The sequence below is a fragment of the Daphnia pulex genome, chromosome 5 (genome assembly GCF_021134715.1).
Source record: "Daphnia pulex isolate KAP4 chromosome 5, ASM2113471v1".
Classification (NCBI taxonomy): domain Eukaryota; kingdom Metazoa; phylum Arthropoda; class Branchiopoda; order Diplostraca; family Daphniidae; genus Daphnia; species Daphnia pulex.
Genome location: NC_060021.1, coordinates 773,560 through 792,895, shown reverse-complemented (window position 1 = coordinate 792,895; position 19,336 = coordinate 773,560). Strand labels below are relative to the sequence as shown.

The window sequence follows — 19,336 nt, the reverse complement described above, 5'->3', positions numbered from 1 at the left end:
TAGGTAACTAGGTAACTAGGTATTTTTACCTAGTTAGTTACTTTACCTAGTTACCTAGTTTATACCTAGTAATAGTAAAAACCTAGTTTTTTTTTCCGATACCTAGTTTAATTTATTTTGTTACTAGGTATTACTACCTAGTAATACCTACTTTTTCTCAAATACTAGGTATTTAGTAATAGTAATACCTAGTTTTCAAAAAAAACTAGGTTGCCATCACTACTCCGATGACTGCCAGTTCATTTGACGCCTTCAGCTCAGCGGCTCTGCGGTCTGCCTCCTTTTTTCAAAGGGTCTTTTTGATTTCCCCCCTTGGGCTGGACTCAGGTGCATAGTTGTTCGTTAAACTGCTAGATGGCGTGGTAGTATCAATCGGTATCCGTTATGTACGAAATCGATTATTATCTGATAATATATCGCCTGTCAGACCATGAAATTATTATCGTTTATTATGATCAAAAGTGCTCTTTTCAAATCATGCCGATTTCTCGTGTTTCTTCATTAATCGTGTTTTTTGTGTTTCTAAGAACATTACAAGGTGTTGAAAGTGAAGTTCGTACATTTTCAACCAGTACCTTTGAAACCAATTGTTCGTCTTTGCAACTGGAGCAGTATTTCTGCAGTCCCGAAATCGATCCGTCAACTCAACAGCCTAAAGGATGTAGCAAAAACAACTTGGCTCACAGTATATGATTTTACCACCTAATAAAACATAATTATTTGTTGACATCATACAACACTAGAATAGAGCCTGTAATTTACTCAGAGGGGCCTGTTATTTTGTATACAATGAAGAAACTTGTTTGTTTCTTCTGTTGAATGAAGTCTATTGAAATATATCTATAAAGACTGAATTGTAACAATAAATTTACACTAATCTGTATTGTTGTTCACAGCTATATGCATGGCAGCAGATGGGATCCAATGTGTGGAGAGTGGAAACAACACTTTTCCAAAAGAAATTCCATGTTTATGGACGTATGAAATTTCAAATTTACCTTTAGTTGCACACCTATGCAAATGTTATGTTGCAATCTATTTTACCAGTATTGATTATTTATATATTTCAGAAATGGATACTCATTTGAGACATCGTTGCTACTCTCAGTGTTTCTTGGAATGTTTGGTGCTGATCGATTCTACCTGGGGTACCCAGCAATAGGTCTTTTTAAACTGTGCACATTGGGTTGCATGTTTCTAGGTAATATTTTTATACAACATTTAATAAACATTTGAATAACATTAACCTAAAAATAGGTCAAATTGTGGACATCATATTGATTGCTACTCAAACTGTTGGACCTGCTGATGGATCTCATTATATAATTAACTACTTTGGACCCAGGCTTTCACGTCTAGAACTTGATAATGATACTTACCGAATGCCTCAGTTTGATTGGCCAGAACTTTGAGATTGTGAATTTTTAATTCATACATTTTTTTTTTTTTTACTTTTCCTGTTTCAAACAAAAAATTTAGATTTGAAATAATTAGATTTTCTGTGATATGTATAAACTTAATTTTCAATTTTAACAAAATTATAGCTCAAGTTATGTTTTCTGACTTAATAGTACCCTGATGATGTACGTAAAACACTATTGGATAACGTACAAATGTTGAATACGCAAATATTACTTAACCGACAAATGAAGCGGAATACTCGAACTGTCGAACATCTCTGATGCGTCGCCAAAAAGCACAGACAACTGCATATAGTAGGCTAATCCCTCCTTCAGGCGAAATACCAACTTGGATCTAACAAGTAATTCGTGTACACCCCGAAAAACTCCTGAAACAGTGACAATGAAAAAATGATATAATGCTTGTTATAGACTATTACTACCATGGAATTATTTAATACTCAGTAGAAGAGAGTGGGCACTTTTCCTTCTGGTACATTTAAGAGCTGCCATCCGTATGATGTTACAAACTACTTTAACCAGGGGATGAATTCCAGGTTAAGAAAAAGACTGCAACTCGTTCAAAGAACCTTATTTCCTCCCATGCCGTGCCCGATGAAGCTTTAGCTCATCATTGAATGTGGTCAGATATTCAGCGGAGATGCCAACACAATTTATTTATTTTTTTCGAAATTTGCTAGCTACATAAATTTTGGTATCACATAAAAATCCCCAAAGCCGTCAGCTGAATCAGGTCTACGCACATATAGCCGGGTCACAATCCTAGTAGGTAAATTTTAACGTAGGACTGATGCAAGTTGCAAATTTCCAAGACACTGTATAAAAATGTTTTACACGCAATGTAAATGAATAAGGGAATAAAAGAATAAGTGATGATCACTCAGTTTTTGTGCAGTCTGTAGTCATGTTAAAGAAATTTTAATAATTAAAAAATCATCATTCAGCAGCAAAAAAAGCATCATTATAGTGTTGTGAATAAATTAAGTTTGCTTCATGCAGCGCTCCACATATTCGGTTTTAGACATCGGTCAATGCAGCGGGAGCAGAGATGGATTGGACCAGGGAGGTGATGCAATCATTTTAGGTTCCATTCAAGATGAGAACTGCATCCTAACATGGCAGCTACAATCTTTGTAATTTCAGCATGATTAATCATTTGAATGAGAATATAATTATGGTTTGCACAAATTTACCTGCCATTGCTGTTGTTTGTCAATTTCTTCCATTTGTGCTCCAGCTTCAAATATTATTGGAAGCCAAAAAGATTGAAGCTGATTAGGATCCATAAGGCAGAACAGCAAAGGAATAAAAACCTAGTGAAAACCTTTTTATAAGAAATAACCGTTACATGGCTAAATGCTGGTTAAGAGATGACAAATGCCAAACAAAGACTATAAGCTTAGTTTTTAATTTAACAAACCTTTAGTGGATGACAATTGGCCAAAAGAGTTTAGTAGTTTTTTTTTTTTTTTTTTTTTGCTGCAGACGATGCCGAGTCGGTGTGACTTATTTTGTAAACATCAGTCTGCTCGTGCAAGTGCTGCCACCTCTGAGCCTCATATCAAAGACATTGCTGGAGTAGGGCATTAGGGCAATCTTCTCGTTGCGCACCTAAACTCTAACCAATTAAAAATTTAATAAACCTGTAACAGTATCATATTTTGTAAATAGCACATATCACGAAAATATAAATAAATGGATAAGAATTAAATCTGGATTGGAAAACGTCTGGGATGCCCGCCCAGGGAGCAGGGACTTGAACGACTAAGGACCTGCTATCATGCTGCTATGGACTAACATAGATGATTGCTCCGTTCCAAAGGTTTAGAAAAAATAGTAATTTATAATAAGTTATCAATTTACGTATAATCTAGTCAAAACTCACGCAAAACACTAAAGGGTTTCCGTTTTCGCGTTCATTTATTCCTTCAGCGTTGCGGATTTCATTACTTCTAATCTTCTAAAGGTAGCAATTTAGATTTTTATTTGCTAATGTCAGAAAATCTTTCTTATTATTTCGACATTAAAAAATTTTCTATTATTCATTTTTGCATTTCTTATAATCAATAAACTGGTAAACAATATGTAGTTGACGACTGCTATGGTGACTACCACATGATGACTACCATATAGTTACTTTCTCTTTGGACTCAAATCACTCGGCATTACTAGCAACCTGTATTATTGGTTATTTTCTAGATTAGCTTTTCTCTATGGGAAACGATAGACAAATTCACCCAACGTATAATATCTGTACTATATAAATCCAATCATATCATCAATCAATATATGGGTTGTATTTTTTAACAAAAAGTATGCGGTCGATTGCTTGGTCATGTGCCGAGCGCAACCGACAAGTTTCTCTTCTCAAAGCTCATTTGGTTTCACATATTGTAGTGACAAAACAACATGTATGTAAGTTTATTCTCCATATAGCTTTTCTGTGTGCACAGTGGCCCAAGTGGTATCAAACTAAATTGACAAGAATTGAAACTCCCGCTCCCGGAAAATTAATCCTTAGTGGATATGACGTTTCTCTAAACACCCATAAAATAAAATTGGCTAGTTATTTCTATTTTAATTCAATTAAGTAAATAATCTCACTAAAAACTAGCTGTATGGAATTAAAGTTTTCTCTTTTGAGTTTAAAGAATTTTCTTTTGATAACAGCCCGATTGTTTGCTTTTATAGCTCCTAAATGGTCGAACGAAAAAAAAAAGGTAACGTGAAACCAATTTCTTTTCGATTTCAGACTTTGATTTACTGTTGCGTTCACCGCGAATTTTTTCCGGGAATTTTTTTTTCAGATTATTTTGTCTTGTGAAAAAGGAGGTACCTTGGCTTGTATAAAGAAATACACAAGTGAAAATACATACAATATCATCCAAGTCAACTTTCTCCGCAGCACTGCCCCCTCCCTTTTGTAAGCATTTCAACTCGATTCCATCGGACAACAGGGTGTACAACAACAACAAGAGCTAAGAGGCGACTTTCATCTCCGGGCTGAATGTTTGTGAGTGTGTGTGCTGTCGCCGTCATCCTGCAGGCTTTGCTGGACTTGTAAAGCAACAGCTTTCTCGTCAGAACGTCTTGAGAAGAGTTGTGCAGCGCAAGTCAATAGCATGTCCTCTTCCGTGTGTTACGTCGCCGTATTTTCTAAGCTGCTGCTGCTGCTGTTTGTTCTTATCGCATCAGTGTTGATCCAATCAGTGGCGCCCAATGTCTTTTTCCCGGTGGAAACGAGCAGGGATTTAGTTCAGTACCGATCGTTGAAAGATATTCTCTTCCGATCGCAATCGGAAGACAACGACCAGCAGCATTCCATCCAATCGCCGGTCGTGGCCAGTTTCCGGCCAGCCAATCCCAGTCCGACTTTGGCTTCTTCGCCTCACAGTGGAGCAGTTGGCGTCTCTAAAATTCGCTTCCTGGATGCGGATGAGTTTTTCGTCCCTAATTTTTCGCCGGTTCCGCATTCCGAATTCATTCCACCGGCGGCTCAAACTGAAGGGAGAAGGGCCAATTCACCTAATTTGAATCCCGATCACACCACTATCGTCAGACAGGCCAAAAGCCCAGAGATTAATCAATCTCCCATCGGTACTTCGGTCACTGGTAGTCCTGCTCAGGATCGCTGGCCATGGCCTTACTCGAAGCCCATCAAACAGGCGGTGAATATTCAGAGTCGCCAGCAACAGTCTCCATCTTTAATTGTCAAAAAATCGGTGGCCAAACCTTATCGGCTGCTAACCAGAACTTCATCTTGCCCTAAACTGCTGCACGACTTGACCATTACCTGCTCTTGGCCAAAGCAGCAGCAACTTCAGCAACCAGTGGTAAATTTGAATTTTCCAATTATTGCATTGAATTATTTGGCTATTACTTAAATTACTTTAAGAGCGGATATGTTAGAGCGTAACTTAATTTTTAGCCTACATTTTCTTGTTCGAGGAAAGTTCCGTCATGTCCAAAAAGAAACATTTTATGGGTGGCAATAAGTTGTGTTGGTCAGGAGAAATATATAGTGAACCAGCTGTGTAGATAGTGTGCTGCGGCTTTCTACGCATGTCCCAGCACGGAAATGGATATTGCTGTTTGCTTATGCGTGAAAAGGGATATTTACATTGCTGGCAATGCGAAAAAAAAAACATGTGGTTATCTATGGACTGCATATAGCCAAAAGCCATCACCTAAATTGAAGAATAGTATTTGAAGAGCGGCCAGCAACTCCAAAAGCGGCAGCGATAGACACAGCCGGGGGATTTTTACTTTCTCCAACACTTTCTCCAGCGCTGGCGCTGTAGGCGGAGAACGTGCGATGCATGTAATGGGGTGCTGCATTACCCACGTCTGTATATGCTGTGCTTCAAGTTATATAATAACGCCACGAAAAAACTCCATTTAAATAATAAATTGTTGGATAGTTTGGAAGAGTGAAAAATGGGGGCCCAAATGGAACTTTAAACGATTTCATTCTTAGATTTTAATTAGTGAAACACACGCCATTAGTTTATCCTTAAACCGGAGGCGAAATAATAAGTGGCAATGGTTTCGTTCGACTTTTTCCTTCTGTTTTTTAAAAACGAAAGAGAAATGTCCAGGGAGAACGTGTGCTGGATGGTTGAACGCAACAACACAATATCTTTTTATATTGCACTTCTGTTCATCTTATTCTTTTAGATTGACGAAGCATTTCCTTAGCTGTTACTACATCTTGACTCCTAATTCTTGAAACCTGCTAGTATTTTCACAACTTGCAAATTAGAAGTTTCTTACTTGCATAATAAGAAAGCTCGTCTAGACGACGTGCAAGAAAGTTAACATTTTTTGTGATGTCAGTCTCAAAGATGGAAAAAACCTTTTTGGCGATTTCGTTTTTCTAATGGTTGGTAGCTAAAGGACCTTCCGCATCAGAAAGCGTGAAATACTAAACCTAGATTATTATAAAGACATTGTCAACTTTTAAAAAAGTTACCTCTTCGTAAAATGTCTAGTCATAATTATTTGTTTTATTACAATGCAGGAGTTTCAATGGTACAAAACGCAACACAGAAGTGTGGCCGAAACGCAAAACAATTTGCTGGAATCTACAATTAAAACACCGATCGCTTTTGGAACTCAAATGATCCACAAGGTAAATTATTATCTAGAAATATTTAATTTGTTCTATACTTTAATTAATTTCATTTGATAGGATCCCCGTTATGGAGTGTCCGTCGTTTCCGACTCGGCTTACCTGACCATCCGCCAATTGAAACCCCAAGATTGTGGGTCTTACATCTGTGAGGCGGTGGATGTCCACAATGCGACAGTCATATCTAATACTGAATTTCTCATTTTCTTATGCTACTAAAAGTTTGTTACGCCCAGGTATTTAGTTTTTCTCTAGCAGGTATACCCATTGTAGTAAAACTGGATTTTACTATGCATGCTTGTAATCGGATTTATATACGCTTTTGTACTGTTTGTTTTTTTTCTTTCTTTCCTTTCTGTATCTCAGATTAAACAGTCTCAAAAGGACGCCAATTATACATTAAGATAATCAACCAAATTGTATATTTCTCTTTCGCTGTTGTTTGTTTTGAAGTTTACGGAAGCTGAGCACAAGATGATTCATGACCACCGATCCAATTGCGCTTCACCATCTCGCCCAACCCTTATCCACTTAGAAAAATACAGTAACATGTTAAGATTGGATTGACATTAGAATTCAACTTGGAATAGGTTAACAACTTCAAAAAGGCTCTTTTTTTTTCTCTCTTTTCGGCTTTTCGGTTATAAACTTCCCTTCAGGTTTTGCATTGAAACATCATCTTAGGTTTAATGCGTCAAACCGGATCGACAGGAGCGACACGTTTTGTATTAAGCAAACATTTGCCGCATTTCTTCCATGACCGACGATACCAACGACGGGTTACTGCTCTTTCCGTAAATGCTCAGCCGACCATCCGCCTAATTACAATTGATAGATTATTAAATAAAAATCTGGCAACACACCTAAATCATTTTCTAGCTGCAAATACCTGTGATTTCATGAGAATGCAGAGATGATGAGCGGTGGAGTGGCGACAGTATAACGAGGCGGATGTTCCCGAACTATCCATTTCGACTAAACGCATATTAAGCTCTCTACTGACACGATCAATCGCCTATAGACATTTAGAATTCACGTATTAAAAATTAATAATAGATTAAAAGACCAATCTTTAAAAAATGGCTGTACCTGAGATAAAGCAATTCCTTCGCACACTGCCTTGTCTTTGCCGATCAGTTCCTGGGAAGCCAATAATTCGGCAAATTGATCGCCACTGATGGGGTCAGAAGAGAGGAAGACGCTACATGGAATTTGCAGTTTGAAATCCAACTTTTCCGAGACAGATCCGTTTTCTCCCTTCACATTTATAGCAAAAGAATTCAATTAATATCACCCGAGGGGGAAAATTAGTAGTATTTGGTAGACTTGATACCTGAGTCATGTAGGTCAAAACACCTCTGAGCTGGTGCAGCATGGTGCTGTCGGCGACAGCGAAAGCAAATGGAATTTCGACTCGGCTTTGGCTGGCTAACTGGTGAGGCAATTCCACCCCGTCTTGCTCGTGCTGCCCACGGCATAGACGGGCGTTGGTAGAGTCGACCACATTAAAGATCATCGAATGAATCAGTTTGCCACTGCGATTGTGGAGCTGTACCGGGACTAATACTTGGTGCTGATCGTGAGGTACAGCGACAACACGATATTTCTGCAACAAACAAAAGTGAAATGAACAACTATAAACGATTTCGGGTTACCTATGGTTGAATTTTTACCATGACGAGACGTTTGTCATCTACTAAGGATTTCCACGCAATCGCGACCGGAGCAATGACACTATCCGACAGATGATTGTTTTGGTCATCAAAGTCTTTGATGTCCTTCTTCTTCTTTTCTTTTTTGGCTTTCTTCTCTTTCTTGTCTTTCTTTTCCTTCTTGTCTTTTGTCTTCTTGGCCGTCTTCTGGGAGTCGGCCGCCGTGGCAGTTTCATCGATGGTCAGTTCACCTTTCGCGACGACTTTCTTTTCCTTGGCGTCGTTGCCGTTGCTGGCCGACAACCAAAAGTCAAGATCGTCATTGAGGTTAACGCCCTTAGTCGTCGGTGGCAGCGGCGGCGGTGCATTCTCCTCTTTCTCCTGTTTCGTTTTCTTTCTCTTGGCTTTCTCTTCCTTGAGACCTTCTACCCCGTTTCTCGACTTGGGTTTCTTGGATTTGGCTGGGATTGGTGGCGCAGCTGCCGGTTCCAGGGTTACTCGCACCACCGGTTTTTCTTTCGGATAAGAATGGCTGTGGGAAAAATGGCAAATGGCAAAGAAATTCCCAAAAAGTAGAGCGTGAAATTACATAACAACCAAATGAAAGCCAAGCCCATAATAAAAAAAACATACTCTTCTAAATCAATGTTCAATGCGCGGTGGGGGTCCGTCTGTGGTCGCCCATCGTCTTCAGAGTCCGACAATCGCGCTCCTTCCGGCAACTCCATGGTAGATATCACTTGTGGAGCAACAATCTCGGCGGCGGCCTCTTCCTCGTCGCTGGAACCTATTATAACCAGAGAGGATAACAATCAAACGTTATTACACTGCAATAAAAAATATTGTTGAATTGAACAGGTATTTACCCTTCTTTTTCTTCTTTTTCTTGTCCCGCTTGGATCGATGTTTCTTGGAATCGGAAGACGCTTCCTTGTTTCGTTCGAGCTCCAAGTATTTGTCGGAGAGTTTCCTACTAGTGGAGACCTGAAGTGGAACGGACAAGTTGATGGACATGACGGGGATCTCTTCGGTCGGAGATAATAATTGCGAGGAAGACGAAGGTGACCGTCGCGCTTGGCTGGAACCCTTGAGATAATGCGGGTTGCTGGCCTGCTCGACGCGAAGGGCTTCGCGGCGCACCTGCTGCTGCCGAAGCGTCTGCTGGCGGACGTCGTCTGACTGGGCCTGGTCACCTTCGTCGTAAACGCCTTCGCCTTGGTAGCCGTCGCGGAAGTCGGGCGCGGATGTGCTCGACTTGTAGAAAATATCAAGGGACCCTCCTCCGTCAGCTTTGGGTTCTTCGTCCGACTCTGGTTCCGGTTCGTTGATCCAGGCGTCCAAATCCAAACTAAACGAGCAGAAATTGTAAACCAAAAGTTTCTCAACGAAACGGTTTTTTCAAATTTGTGGCTTACCCTTCAGGTAATGGAACTTTGCGCTGAGCTTTAGGCGCTACTGGATTCAGCTCGCCTTGGAAGAGCTGCATCAATTCGTTGACAACGTCTCCTTCGCCAGCGTCCTGCAATTTGGAAATCACTTTGAGGACGTGGACAGCGGTGCTGGCGCGCTCCTGAACCTCCAAATCGGCACTTTGCATGAACGGAGTCAGTCGCTCTTGAAGGACACACAGCATCTTTCAAGACAAAAACAGGGAAATGTTGAAATAGAATTTGAATTGGATGAAGCCATAAACAAAATTTAGTACCAATTGTGCTTTCTCTTTCTCATCCGCCGTGGATGCTTTGTGAAGAATGTGAGCGTAAAGCTTCATCAGATTGTGGATGAAAACAGCTTGAATGTGACCAGGGAGTACAGTCACTTTGCTTTTCAATATACATTCTAAAACTGCTTCGGGCTCTTTAAGATGCCTATAAAAATAAAAGATATTATTTAATTGTTTCCAACGGAGTTACACAAAAAATCCTTACGATGCGAATTCTCCACAGATCCAGGCGGCTGCGTAAAGCACTTCGCACATGGAAGAGAAGGCCACTTGTCCGGTGATTCCACGAATAGCAAAGCCACTCGATGTTTCCAACAAGAGAGCCATTTGTTCAACAGAAAATGGACGAATGGCAGGAACGCGGATCGCTACATCCATCAGCTGAGAAGCCACAACGTGACCCTGGCGGAGGCCTTCCATTCGACTCAAATCCACCAAAACGCTTATGTACCTAAAAAAAGGAAGAGATGGAGCGGTTGAGTTTTTCAATCAATTCATTCACTACGAGTACTCTAGAATACCATTCAAAATTGGTAATGAAATGATAATTATCTTGAGAGCAAATTTCGATGATTTTAGAAAGAAGCTCGTCACGGTACTGCGTTCCTTCTGCTCGATCCATGTGCACCATCAGTTTCTTGACAATTTCCATGAGGTTCTTCTTTGACACCTTTACAAAACCAAAAGAAACAATTTAAAAATTGGTTTATTTTTAAAGAAAATGTGAAGCGAACCATTCCGTAGAGAAGGTCTAGAGCGCGTAACCGTATCGATTCGTCTTTATCATCAAGGCAAAGCAGGATCAAATCCTTGTGCGCTTGAACGGATTTCGGGTGCGTTTTCAAGATCTTGGACATGGCTAGTAGACCAAGGTATTTCAAATTCTGATCAGAGTCTTCGATCAAAATACGCAACTTCTGAACACACAGCTAAATTAAAAAAATGGAAAATGAGTTGATTTCTTTTGAAAATATCGAATATGTTGAAACGATAAGGGATCGGTTGGTGGTACCTGAATAGATGCACTGTGACTAGGCATGCCGGTCGATATGGAAATTAGAACCGCAATGACAGTGTTGATACATTCATAGAGCAGCGACATCGCTGAAGTGCTGGAAAAAATTATGCGATATCGATTAAAAATAATGTTGGCAAAAATGAATGAAAGCAGCAAATAATCAAATATGGCGACAGATCAAAATTGATAGTCTAGCGCAAAGCTAGTGTTGCACAAATCAAATAGGAAGGTGTTGACATTTTTTGTTGTTACCTGTGAATCAAATTAGTTAAAGGTTCAATCAGCTTTTTGCCAAGGCGAGGCTCTAAGGGTGTTAAAGCTCCAAACTGTAAATACACAAAATAATAAGCAAGTGAAAACAAAAAAAATTTCAAGGGAATGCGGTCAATATTGATCTACTAAGGGAGGAAATGAAATCCTAGTCAAGCCTTACAATTTTATCGCTCTTTTCACGACTGATACCTTTTTATTATGGCTATAAGTGGTTGGCTTATGCACTTGCTTAGGCGAGAATCGCACTGTGTCATTGCATTCAACTAATAAGAACGTATCGGATTATGGAACAATTTTGACGAAAACATCGATTCTTTTTCGACCATTAAACTTTGTTAGTCTAGAATACCCAGTATACTGTACCCCATCATTACGGAGGCTTACCAATTTAATGATCTTGATGAGCATCCAATTATTGGTAGATGATGTCATCAATTTGAAGAAAATTGGGGCCAGGCTGAGATAATTTTTGGGGTTCTTTCTGGCCAGCTCACAAATGACGTTAACAGCGGCCGATTGTACACCTACGCAAAAGCAATCGATAATGGGCTGCGTTCAGTCACGTATCTCTAGATACGATACCGGGATCCGGATCTTCCAGCTTTTCTTTTAGACGGGGGAATGCAGGCCGCAAGGCATCGGGAAACGAAAGGAAAACTTTATACATAAGCAACACGGCTTTTTTCCTTATGTAAGGCTTAGTTGAAGACAACTGGAGAAAAACATTCAAGGGAAAATCAATAAAAAATCCAATGAATGAGAAGAGAACAAAAAGGAACATACCAATGTCATCAGATCATTTGCTAGGTCTCTGGCTAAATCTTGATTGATGAAACATGCCAATCCTGATAATGTCACACCAGCGTCGTACTGATTTTGACTACTCAAATCTTTCCTGATCATATTTGTGGTTAACATGAGTACCTATTAAGAAAGTGTAATAACAAAAAATTAGCTATAAAAACAAACAGAGAAAATCAATTAAATATAATCCAGTACCTCAGTGTCTTGATGGAAGCTTTGGGATGCAGCTAAATATCCTATTCTTTTGAAAGTGAATTTATTAGAGCTCATAACCTCAATTACATTGAAGCCAGCCCAGCTGATGTCATAGCCAATCATTTGAAGCTAACAAGGAAGTAAACATATTGATTACGTTAAAAATGACACAATTATCAATGTAATAAATCAAATAACCGTACATATGACAGCTTTGCCACAGCGTTAGCTTTTACTGCAATGTTTTCTTGCTTGAGCTCTGCCTTGATTTCTTCAATACATTGAGCGATATACTTGACCTGAAAAATAGCACAGACAGAATGTATACATCCAACTTTTGGGAACAAGACTGAAGAAAATTTTTGCATACTTCATTTTCCTTGTTGTTTCTGATGCCTCTTACTAAATCAGCCAGATTTTTGTCCAATATCCTTTCAAGGTTTCCCTTTAATTTAGTAAGAGCCATGATTATAAGATGATGGTTTCACTGAAGAGGCGCAATCTTCCTGGAATAAACACCCTTCAAATGTCGGACAGGTGTCTCACAACTTAGGATATAGTCACCAAAACACTTAAAGATTCCAACTAATATCGCAAATTAGGAATAAAGATATTATGTGCTATGAGCGGAGGCGGCGGAAAAGCCCCAAAAGTTCCTTCTGAAGGGAAAAATGACAGAAGAAACACACACCACGTAAATCTGGTTTGGCAACCACCTAGCGGACATGAACAGAAGCCTTCATCTCTAGAGTTCGCCGCCCCCTCCAAAACGGAAAAAAATGCACGGAAAAGACACGTCGAGTTTCTTATTAACACGATCGTGACACTTGCCATCGACTACAGTCGGAATGAGGGAGTGGTAATTCTAATAATTTTTGAAATTAGAGGAAAATTGAGCAATTGGCGAATGAAGACAATGGTGAAGACTGAAGTGTAAAGACTATCATTAACTACCGAACGGTAATTAGTTTTCAAATCGGTGGCGCTTATCAAGGCTTATCACAGAACAAACAAATAAACAATAAAAATATCATGTAAGAGCAATCTAAGAGAGATTTAAACAAAATTACAGATAAATTGAAATTAAAAATTTAGGTCCCAACGAGACTCGAACTCGTGATCTCCTGCTTACTAGGCAGGCGCTTTGCCATCTAAGCCATGAGACCTTGTGAAATAAGAACAGATTTTATAAAGAAATCTTATCAAGATTGACTACTGGTCGCCGAGTACCAGTTAAATCAATAGATAACCAACGGCCAACGTTTCGTTGACTACAGTTTTTGGGGAAGTTGGCGTACTGTTGATAACACAGTTTCTTTTCAAATTTGCTACTATTTTCACATTTAATCGACTCATCATGTCAAGAATTAGTTATTTTACTGACATGGAAAAGTCAGTTGTGACGGCTAATTTCTTGAAACGCGGCTGGACGTCAGCAACATCAGATGAAGATTGGAATTTCTATTGGTATGGATCTTATTCATTTCATCACAGAGGCTAAAACGTACTTTTCCCGTGATTATTATGCAAACCGCACTTTTGCACTTGGACAGTCATACTTTATCTTCCTATGTAAAGAATTCAATTTGTCTTGAGTTAACACGAGAACACCAAAAAAAATTGTCGACCTTAGATGTCGAATGTTTTCACTAAAATGTTGGTGTCGTATTTCTTTATGAAGGGCAAATACTCAAACATGTCGCAGTTTATTCTCAGCTGAAAGTTCATATCGTCTCGGTGACTATCAGTAAACGAATAACCAAATCAAATATTTTAAAAAATTCAACTTTAAATAAACAGGCAATTGTCTTTCATTTTTTCCCCAGAATGATTAACCATTTTCCTAACCATTACGAACTAACCCGAAAAGACTTGATGGTCAAGAATATTAAGCGCTACAAACGTGAGCAGGACAAAGAACGAGAAACCCGAGAGCGATCGCAGTTCAATCTTGAATTTGTGCCAGTCACTTTTGTTTTACCTGCCGATTACAATCTCTTTGCCGAAGAGTATCGACGCTGTCCGACGTGCACTTGGATCATGAAACCTTGCGGGCGTTCTCAAGGATCGGGCATCTTCCTTGTCACCAAGGTAATAAAGTGAATTCCATCAAAATTAACGCTATAGGTCTAATATTTTATTTTTTTAAACTTAATTCGCAGCTTTCGAGAATTAAAAAGTGGTCGAATGAGGGAAATTCTGCATCGTCGTTCGGCCGTCACGCGGCCGTTCAATCATCCGCGATTGGGGGCGGCGGTGCGCAGCCGACGGCACCGCCGCGCGAATCTTACGTCATTTCAAAGTACATTGAATCGCCCCTCCTGATCGGCGGCAAGAAATTCGACCTTCGCCTTTATGTGTTGGTGACGTCGTTCCGACCCATTCGGGCGTATTTGTTTCGGCGCGGATTCTGTCGGTTTTGCAGCGCCAAATACGATCGCAGCACTCATCAGGTCTGTGTTTTAAATTTTGCAGCACTGTTAAAATGATATCAACATTCATGTTTTATCATTTAGATGGATAACATGCTTGTTCATTTAACCAACGTAGCCATTCAAAAACAAGGGGTAACTCAATCAGCAGTTGAATTAATTTTGTGTTTCTTAACTTTAAATGGATTAAATTGGAACTATGTGTTCAGGATGATTACAACCCACATCACGGAGGGAAATGGAGTGTTGACGATCTACTCTTTTACATCGCAAGTCTCCGAGGCAGTGATGCTGCCGATTTACTGTGGCAAGAAATTTGTTGGGTTATTGGTAAATTAATGGGTCGAAGAATTAACTAGAACATTTTTATTATACCAAGAAGAAAAGAATAACTTATTTTTATATATTTTTTTTTTTTGCGGATAGGGCACTCACTGAAAGCCGTGGCACCAATGATGTTAAGGTGAATTCTGCTTTACGTTCTGAAAATAATTTTAAATTGTGATTACCATATCTTAATTTATTGCAGCGATCCTCATTGCTTCGAGTGTTATGGCTATGATATTATCATCGACGCCAATTTGAAACCCTGGCTGATTGAAGTATGTAATGAAAATTCAAGCTTGAATTAAATTTTTGAAATTTCTCATTTGAATTTTGAATTTCATTTGAATTTCATTAAAAGGTGAATGCATCTCCTTCTCTGTCGACAACTACCAACACAGATCACTTCCTTAAACTCAGCTTAATCGATGCCATCCTGAACGTTGTATTACCTCCTGATGGAGTTCCAAAGTAATTTCTCATTATATAATTAATTAAAATTAAATCTTGTAAATTCACCGTGGAAATTATTTTTTATTTATCCACCTTTTTTTTAAGTGCCAAATGGAATAAACGTCCATCTGCCGAAGCTCTGCGAGGTTGGATTGTGCTAATTGACGAGGAAGCTAAAGTCGGTTCTGCTTATGCTCGTCAAAACAAAGCCAACAAAGCAAAGTCATCCCGATCTGATATTAGCAGGAATAAGTAGAGTAAAATTCTTTCATCCTGTTGTAAATGGTAGGCCTATAATAGATATTTTTCAATTTTCACAACGACAAATAGAAATGATTTATAATATTGCACTGTGTTTATTAAAGCTGCTACGAATTATGTGTTTCATTTCAATACAATAAAGCCTCTCGATAATGATTGCTGTGTCGATTAATTTATGTCTTGAATTATTTTCGTAGGGGTGTTCAAATCAGGTTGTGTTTGGTCTTGTAATTATTGTACTGATTGAGGATAAAAGTATTCCAACGCTTATACCATTCTGCCATGGCTGAATTTTTCTCGTCGGTACTCATGGCACTGAACCTGCTCAGTTATTGTTAAATTTTTAGTTAGAAACATTATCGATAATATTCCCACGACATTTAAACCATTAAACAGGAAAGTATCTTACATAATCGAGTTGATAGCTAACTGTTTCAAGGTTCGAAGGTCGGCCTTCCTTCCGGCCAGGCCCATGAAAGCCATGTAAAAATCCGAACTTAGAGCAACTGCTTCCCACGATGCCTATTAGCAGAGAAACGACATTTTAAATATTTTGAATAAGAGTCAGAAAAGAATGAAAATAGGTTTCCATTTAAAAAAAAATACCGGATCATCCGAGCTGATAACTAACGGAAATCCGCTGGTAAAAAGCATTGCGGCAGGGTGATTACGCAAATCGGCCACCAATGAAAGCACCTAAACAAAAATTACGCGCACTCATTCACGAATTGTTCTTTAAAACGGTTACACGGTTAGATCTATTATTTAAAGACCTGGTTGGAGATAGGGCAAACTTCCACCGGAACTCCTTTAGATCTGGCCATGTCCATGACGCTTGGATGTTTAGCGACAGCGAAGCCATGTCCAATACGAGTTGCGTTCAGGAGAATGGCATCAATAAGGTTCTCGTCCACATCCGTGCCATGCCAATTGGTTTCCCCCGCATGGAAAAAGTACTGTAAATAATTTGAATGTTTGAATAGATTTTTTAAAAAATTAACTGAATTATAATTTTGATTACATGAAGATTTGGGTCAGCAGCGCCTGCGAGAAATTGGCTCAAGAAATCTTTAAGGGGAGGGCCTAAATCTTCCTGACCAACTAAATCAAAACCAGCAACTACATCTGGAAATTGAGCCTGTGAAAAATTAAAACAGAAAATTGTGGTTTTAAAGATTTCAGATGACAGACATCTCATAAAAAATTAGTGAAATTAGTGCAATAAAAAAAATCCTTTTATAAACAGTAGTATCATAAAACAAGCTATATCTGTATGTATGACCTTAAGCTGAGACGCCAACTCCAAATATTTCGTCATCGTTGCAGTGTCAACCCGACGCAACGGGGCAAAGATTATTTTAGCCCCGCTGAAATCGGGATTGTCATTTTTGAAGCGATCAAAGGTGTCCTTATAAAGTTGCGTCACTTGCACTTCGTCCGTGAATGTGCCGTCTAAGTCATAAACCTATGAGACAAATGCAAACATTGATCCGCATTCCTTTTGTTATCAACCCAAATTGCATAAATCTTGTTCAGTTTGTTACTGGGTTGAAATCAAACAAACCAGGGGTAAGGTGGTGCGGATTTCTATATACTGCACGTTGTCGTCATAAAAAGATTGAAGGCCCTGATAAAAATAGTCCGTAAATACTGGAGCATAAGTAATTATTCCACTGGCGGCGATAAGCGTGTTTTCGAATGCAGTCCATACAGAATTTATGTTCGGATATGTCTCTAAAAGGCAAAACAGATATAGACATTATTATATAGCTTTACTGCGCATTTTCTCAAGTGGAATAAAGTATATAAAAGAGAAAAACCTTGCGGGGTTGGGGTGTAGAGTGATAACTTTGACCGGAGCCAAGCATCAAATTGTTCCGGACCTTCTTGTGCTCGTCTGTCCGACACCAAAGTCCATTGACAGTCTACTAGATTAGCCGGAGCGGATGAAGCATACTGAAAGAAAACGGGATCTTTGGGTGGAGAGCAAACGTAAAGATTCGGGCGGTAGCTTGCGTCATTAATGAGGAATTCCAACTAAATTATAATATGATGAATGAATATAGTTAATGCACACAACGACAGCAGAAAAGTGACATGGAAAAACGCTGATGGTTTTACTGTACCGGAGTAACGGCGATATCGTGAATATGCAAAACACCGCCTATTTTATAAAATAAAATGTCCTAGTATAGTATGTAGTGCATATTGTTTATAACAGAAAAATGATTGACATGTAGTAAGCGAGGTAGTAAGTGAGAAAAATCTTTTACCTTTAGGCATTTGTTGAATGAACTTGAAGACTTCTGATTGAAGCATTGACGGTTTAGAAAGGAAGAAATTGGTGGCCGGTGCAAAATCGAGATTAGAAAAAGATTGGTCGTATTCCAGTGTTTTGGCAGTCATCAACATATTGTTGACCAATTGCTCGTCGGCATTCAACGTTATACTGCCACCTAAAATACGGGACGATTCCTCTGCTAGAAATTGCTCTCGCTGGGCAAGAAATTCGTTGACGTCGACCGAATAGGCACTGTGAGCTAACAACAAGACAGCAAGTAGGCCTAAAGCTGAAATAGCAATTAAACGTGGCATTTTGTTAATTTTGTCGGTCGACAATAACGAACGCTCAACCCGTCCCGACGACCTGTGAACAAGCGACTGATTTTTGGATTCCAGCAGACTCCTGTTTATATACATGCTGTTTATGCGAGCTGTACAACTGTCACCAGATATGACCCAGTGCTTATCATTTGAAAGCAATACGATTATTATAATTCTCGCTTGCTGCAACATGCTGTGGCAACATCAGCTCGAGTACGATGCACGATAACTATTCTGTAGTATATACTGCAGTAACATAGGATTAAAACTGATACGAAAGGAAGTAGTCTCTTATTTCACATGTTCGAAGTCGAACAATAATCATAATAAAGCTTTATGATATCTATCCCTTATAAGCGGTCGAAATGGTTATGGCATGGCAAACAAAAACGGCGTTTGGTTTTTAACTTCCCTATTAAAAAATCTTCTGATTTCCTTTTTTCTTGAAATGATCGAAAATGATCAAATTAGGCCTACTTTTACCGCTAAGCCTACTCATTATAGTTCTGACTAACATATTCTAATTACTAACGACATGATTAAATGTATTGTTTATACCTGCAATAGCTTTAACTTGGAGTGCGCTGATGACGCAAACGGCGATGATAGCGTGCGGCTCTTCAGAAACGAACTTTGAGCTCCCACCTTTTTATTTACGGCAGTTTCGTACAACGAGTGCAGTTTGGTGTATAATGGAAGCATTTCCATCGGACGAATTTCTAAAGGTGCAATTGAGAATTCATTAGTTGCGTCATCACTTGACCTCACCTGTGCAGTAAGAATCTGCGTGTACGTACGTATTCATGGGAATGCGGTGAATGTTAACAGGTATTAACAGGTGTGACGTGCAGATTTTGCGATGTTATTTTTGCTAACTTGTGGCCATGAAGTGTTTCTATACGTCAATTCTTTCGATAACAAATAGAACAAGCAAGAATGACGATCGCTGCGTCGAATATTTAAAATTATTAATCAAGTTCAAGATTATGAAATTTTCTTTTGAATTTGACAGAATATAATAATTTAATAAACAAATGAAGAAGAC

General features: G+C 39.0%; 5 protein-coding genes, 1 long non-coding RNA gene and 1 other non-coding gene across 8 annotated transcripts; 3 read left to right on the top strand and 4 right to left on the bottom strand.

Moving 5' to 3' along the window:
- Positions 1-404: 404 nt before the first annotated feature.
- On the top strand, positions 405-1,456 carry LOC124193745 (TM2 domain-containing protein CG10795-like). The gene is made up of 4 exons (XM_046587712.1): positions 405-685; positions 897-978; positions 1,071-1,201; positions 1,258-1,456. The coding sequence occupies exons 1-4, from the start codon at positions 478-480 to the stop codon at positions 1,410-1,412; spliced, it is 576 nt and encodes a 191-aa protein (XP_046443668.1). The 5' UTR covers positions 405-477; the 3' UTR covers positions 1,413-1,456.
- An 835-nt stretch (positions 1,457-2,291) lies between these two features.
- On the bottom strand, positions 2,292-3,151 carry LOC124193746. Its single transcript, XR_006874440.1, has 3 exons — positions 2,842-3,151; positions 2,615-2,745; positions 2,292-2,550 (listed from the first exon to the last, which is right to left on the bottom strand). It is a non-coding gene; the product is annotated as an uncharacterized LOC124193746 (long non-coding RNA).
- Positions 3,152-4,233: 1,082 nt separating this feature from the next.
- Positions 4,234-6,964, top strand: LOC124194089. The gene is made up of 3 exons (XM_046588122.1): positions 4,234-5,254; positions 6,442-6,552; positions 6,613-6,964. Exons 1-3 carry the CDS (start codon positions 4,544-4,546, stop codon positions 6,769-6,771), a joined length of 981 nt encoding a protein of 326 aa, XP_046444078.1. The 5' UTR covers positions 4,234-4,543; the 3' UTR covers positions 6,772-6,964.
- On the bottom strand, positions 6,958-12,930 carry LOC124194082 (AP-3 complex subunit delta-1-like). Its single transcript, XM_046588110.1, has 20 exons — positions 12,588-12,930; positions 12,421-12,516; positions 12,218-12,346; positions 12,002-12,142; positions 11,801-11,930; positions 11,603-11,742; positions 11,198-11,271; positions 10,940-11,039; positions 10,662-10,856; positions 10,449-10,597; positions 10,133-10,378; positions 9,910-10,072; positions 9,620-9,837; positions 9,071-9,552; positions 8,838-8,991; positions 8,226-8,736; positions 7,886-8,158; positions 7,642-7,809; positions 7,442-7,567; positions 6,958-7,370 (listed from the first exon to the last, which is right to left on the bottom strand). The coding sequence occupies exons 1-20, from the start codon at positions 12,681-12,683 to the stop codon at positions 7,281-7,283; spliced, it is 3,681 nt and encodes a 1,226-aa protein (XP_046444066.1). The 5' UTR covers positions 12,684-12,930; the 3' UTR covers positions 6,958-7,280.
- A 380-nt stretch (positions 12,931-13,310) lies between these two features.
- Trnat-agu lies at positions 13,311-13,383 on the bottom strand. The gene has a single exon. It is a non-coding gene; the product is annotated as a tRNA-Thr (tRNA).
- Positions 13,377-15,930, top strand: LOC124194086 (polyglutamylase complex subunit TTLL1-like). Of its 2 annotated transcripts, XM_046588117.1 has the most exons (10): positions 13,377-13,684; positions 13,899-13,964; positions 14,044-14,308; positions 14,380-14,670; positions 14,734-14,784; positions 14,859-14,979; positions 15,076-15,112; positions 15,179-15,251; positions 15,335-15,444; positions 15,532-15,930. In XM_046588117.1, exons 1-10 carry the CDS (start codon positions 13,575-13,577, stop codon positions 15,680-15,682), a joined length of 1,275 nt encoding a protein of 424 aa, XP_046444073.1. In that variant the 5' UTR covers positions 13,377-13,574; the 3' UTR covers positions 15,683-15,930. The 2 variants fall into 2 exon arrangements, with proteins under 2 accessions (XP_046444073.1, XP_046444074.1); XM_046588118.1 differs by lacking the exon at positions 13,899-13,964 and having other exon boundaries at positions 13,604-13,684.
- On the bottom strand, positions 15,767-18,364 carry LOC124194085 (adenosine deaminase 2-like). Its single transcript, XM_046588116.1, has 10 exons — positions 17,961-18,364; positions 17,814-17,851; positions 17,508-17,724; positions 17,252-17,421; positions 16,970-17,152; positions 16,709-16,825; positions 16,461-16,643; positions 16,294-16,383; positions 16,097-16,209; positions 15,767-16,008 (listed from the first exon to the last, which is right to left on the bottom strand). The coding sequence occupies exons 1-10, from the start codon at positions 18,280-18,282 to the stop codon at positions 15,891-15,893; spliced, it is 1,551 nt and encodes a 516-aa protein (XP_046444072.1). The 5' UTR covers positions 18,283-18,364; the 3' UTR covers positions 15,767-15,890.
- Between the last annotated feature and the right edge of the window lie 972 nt (positions 18,365-19,336).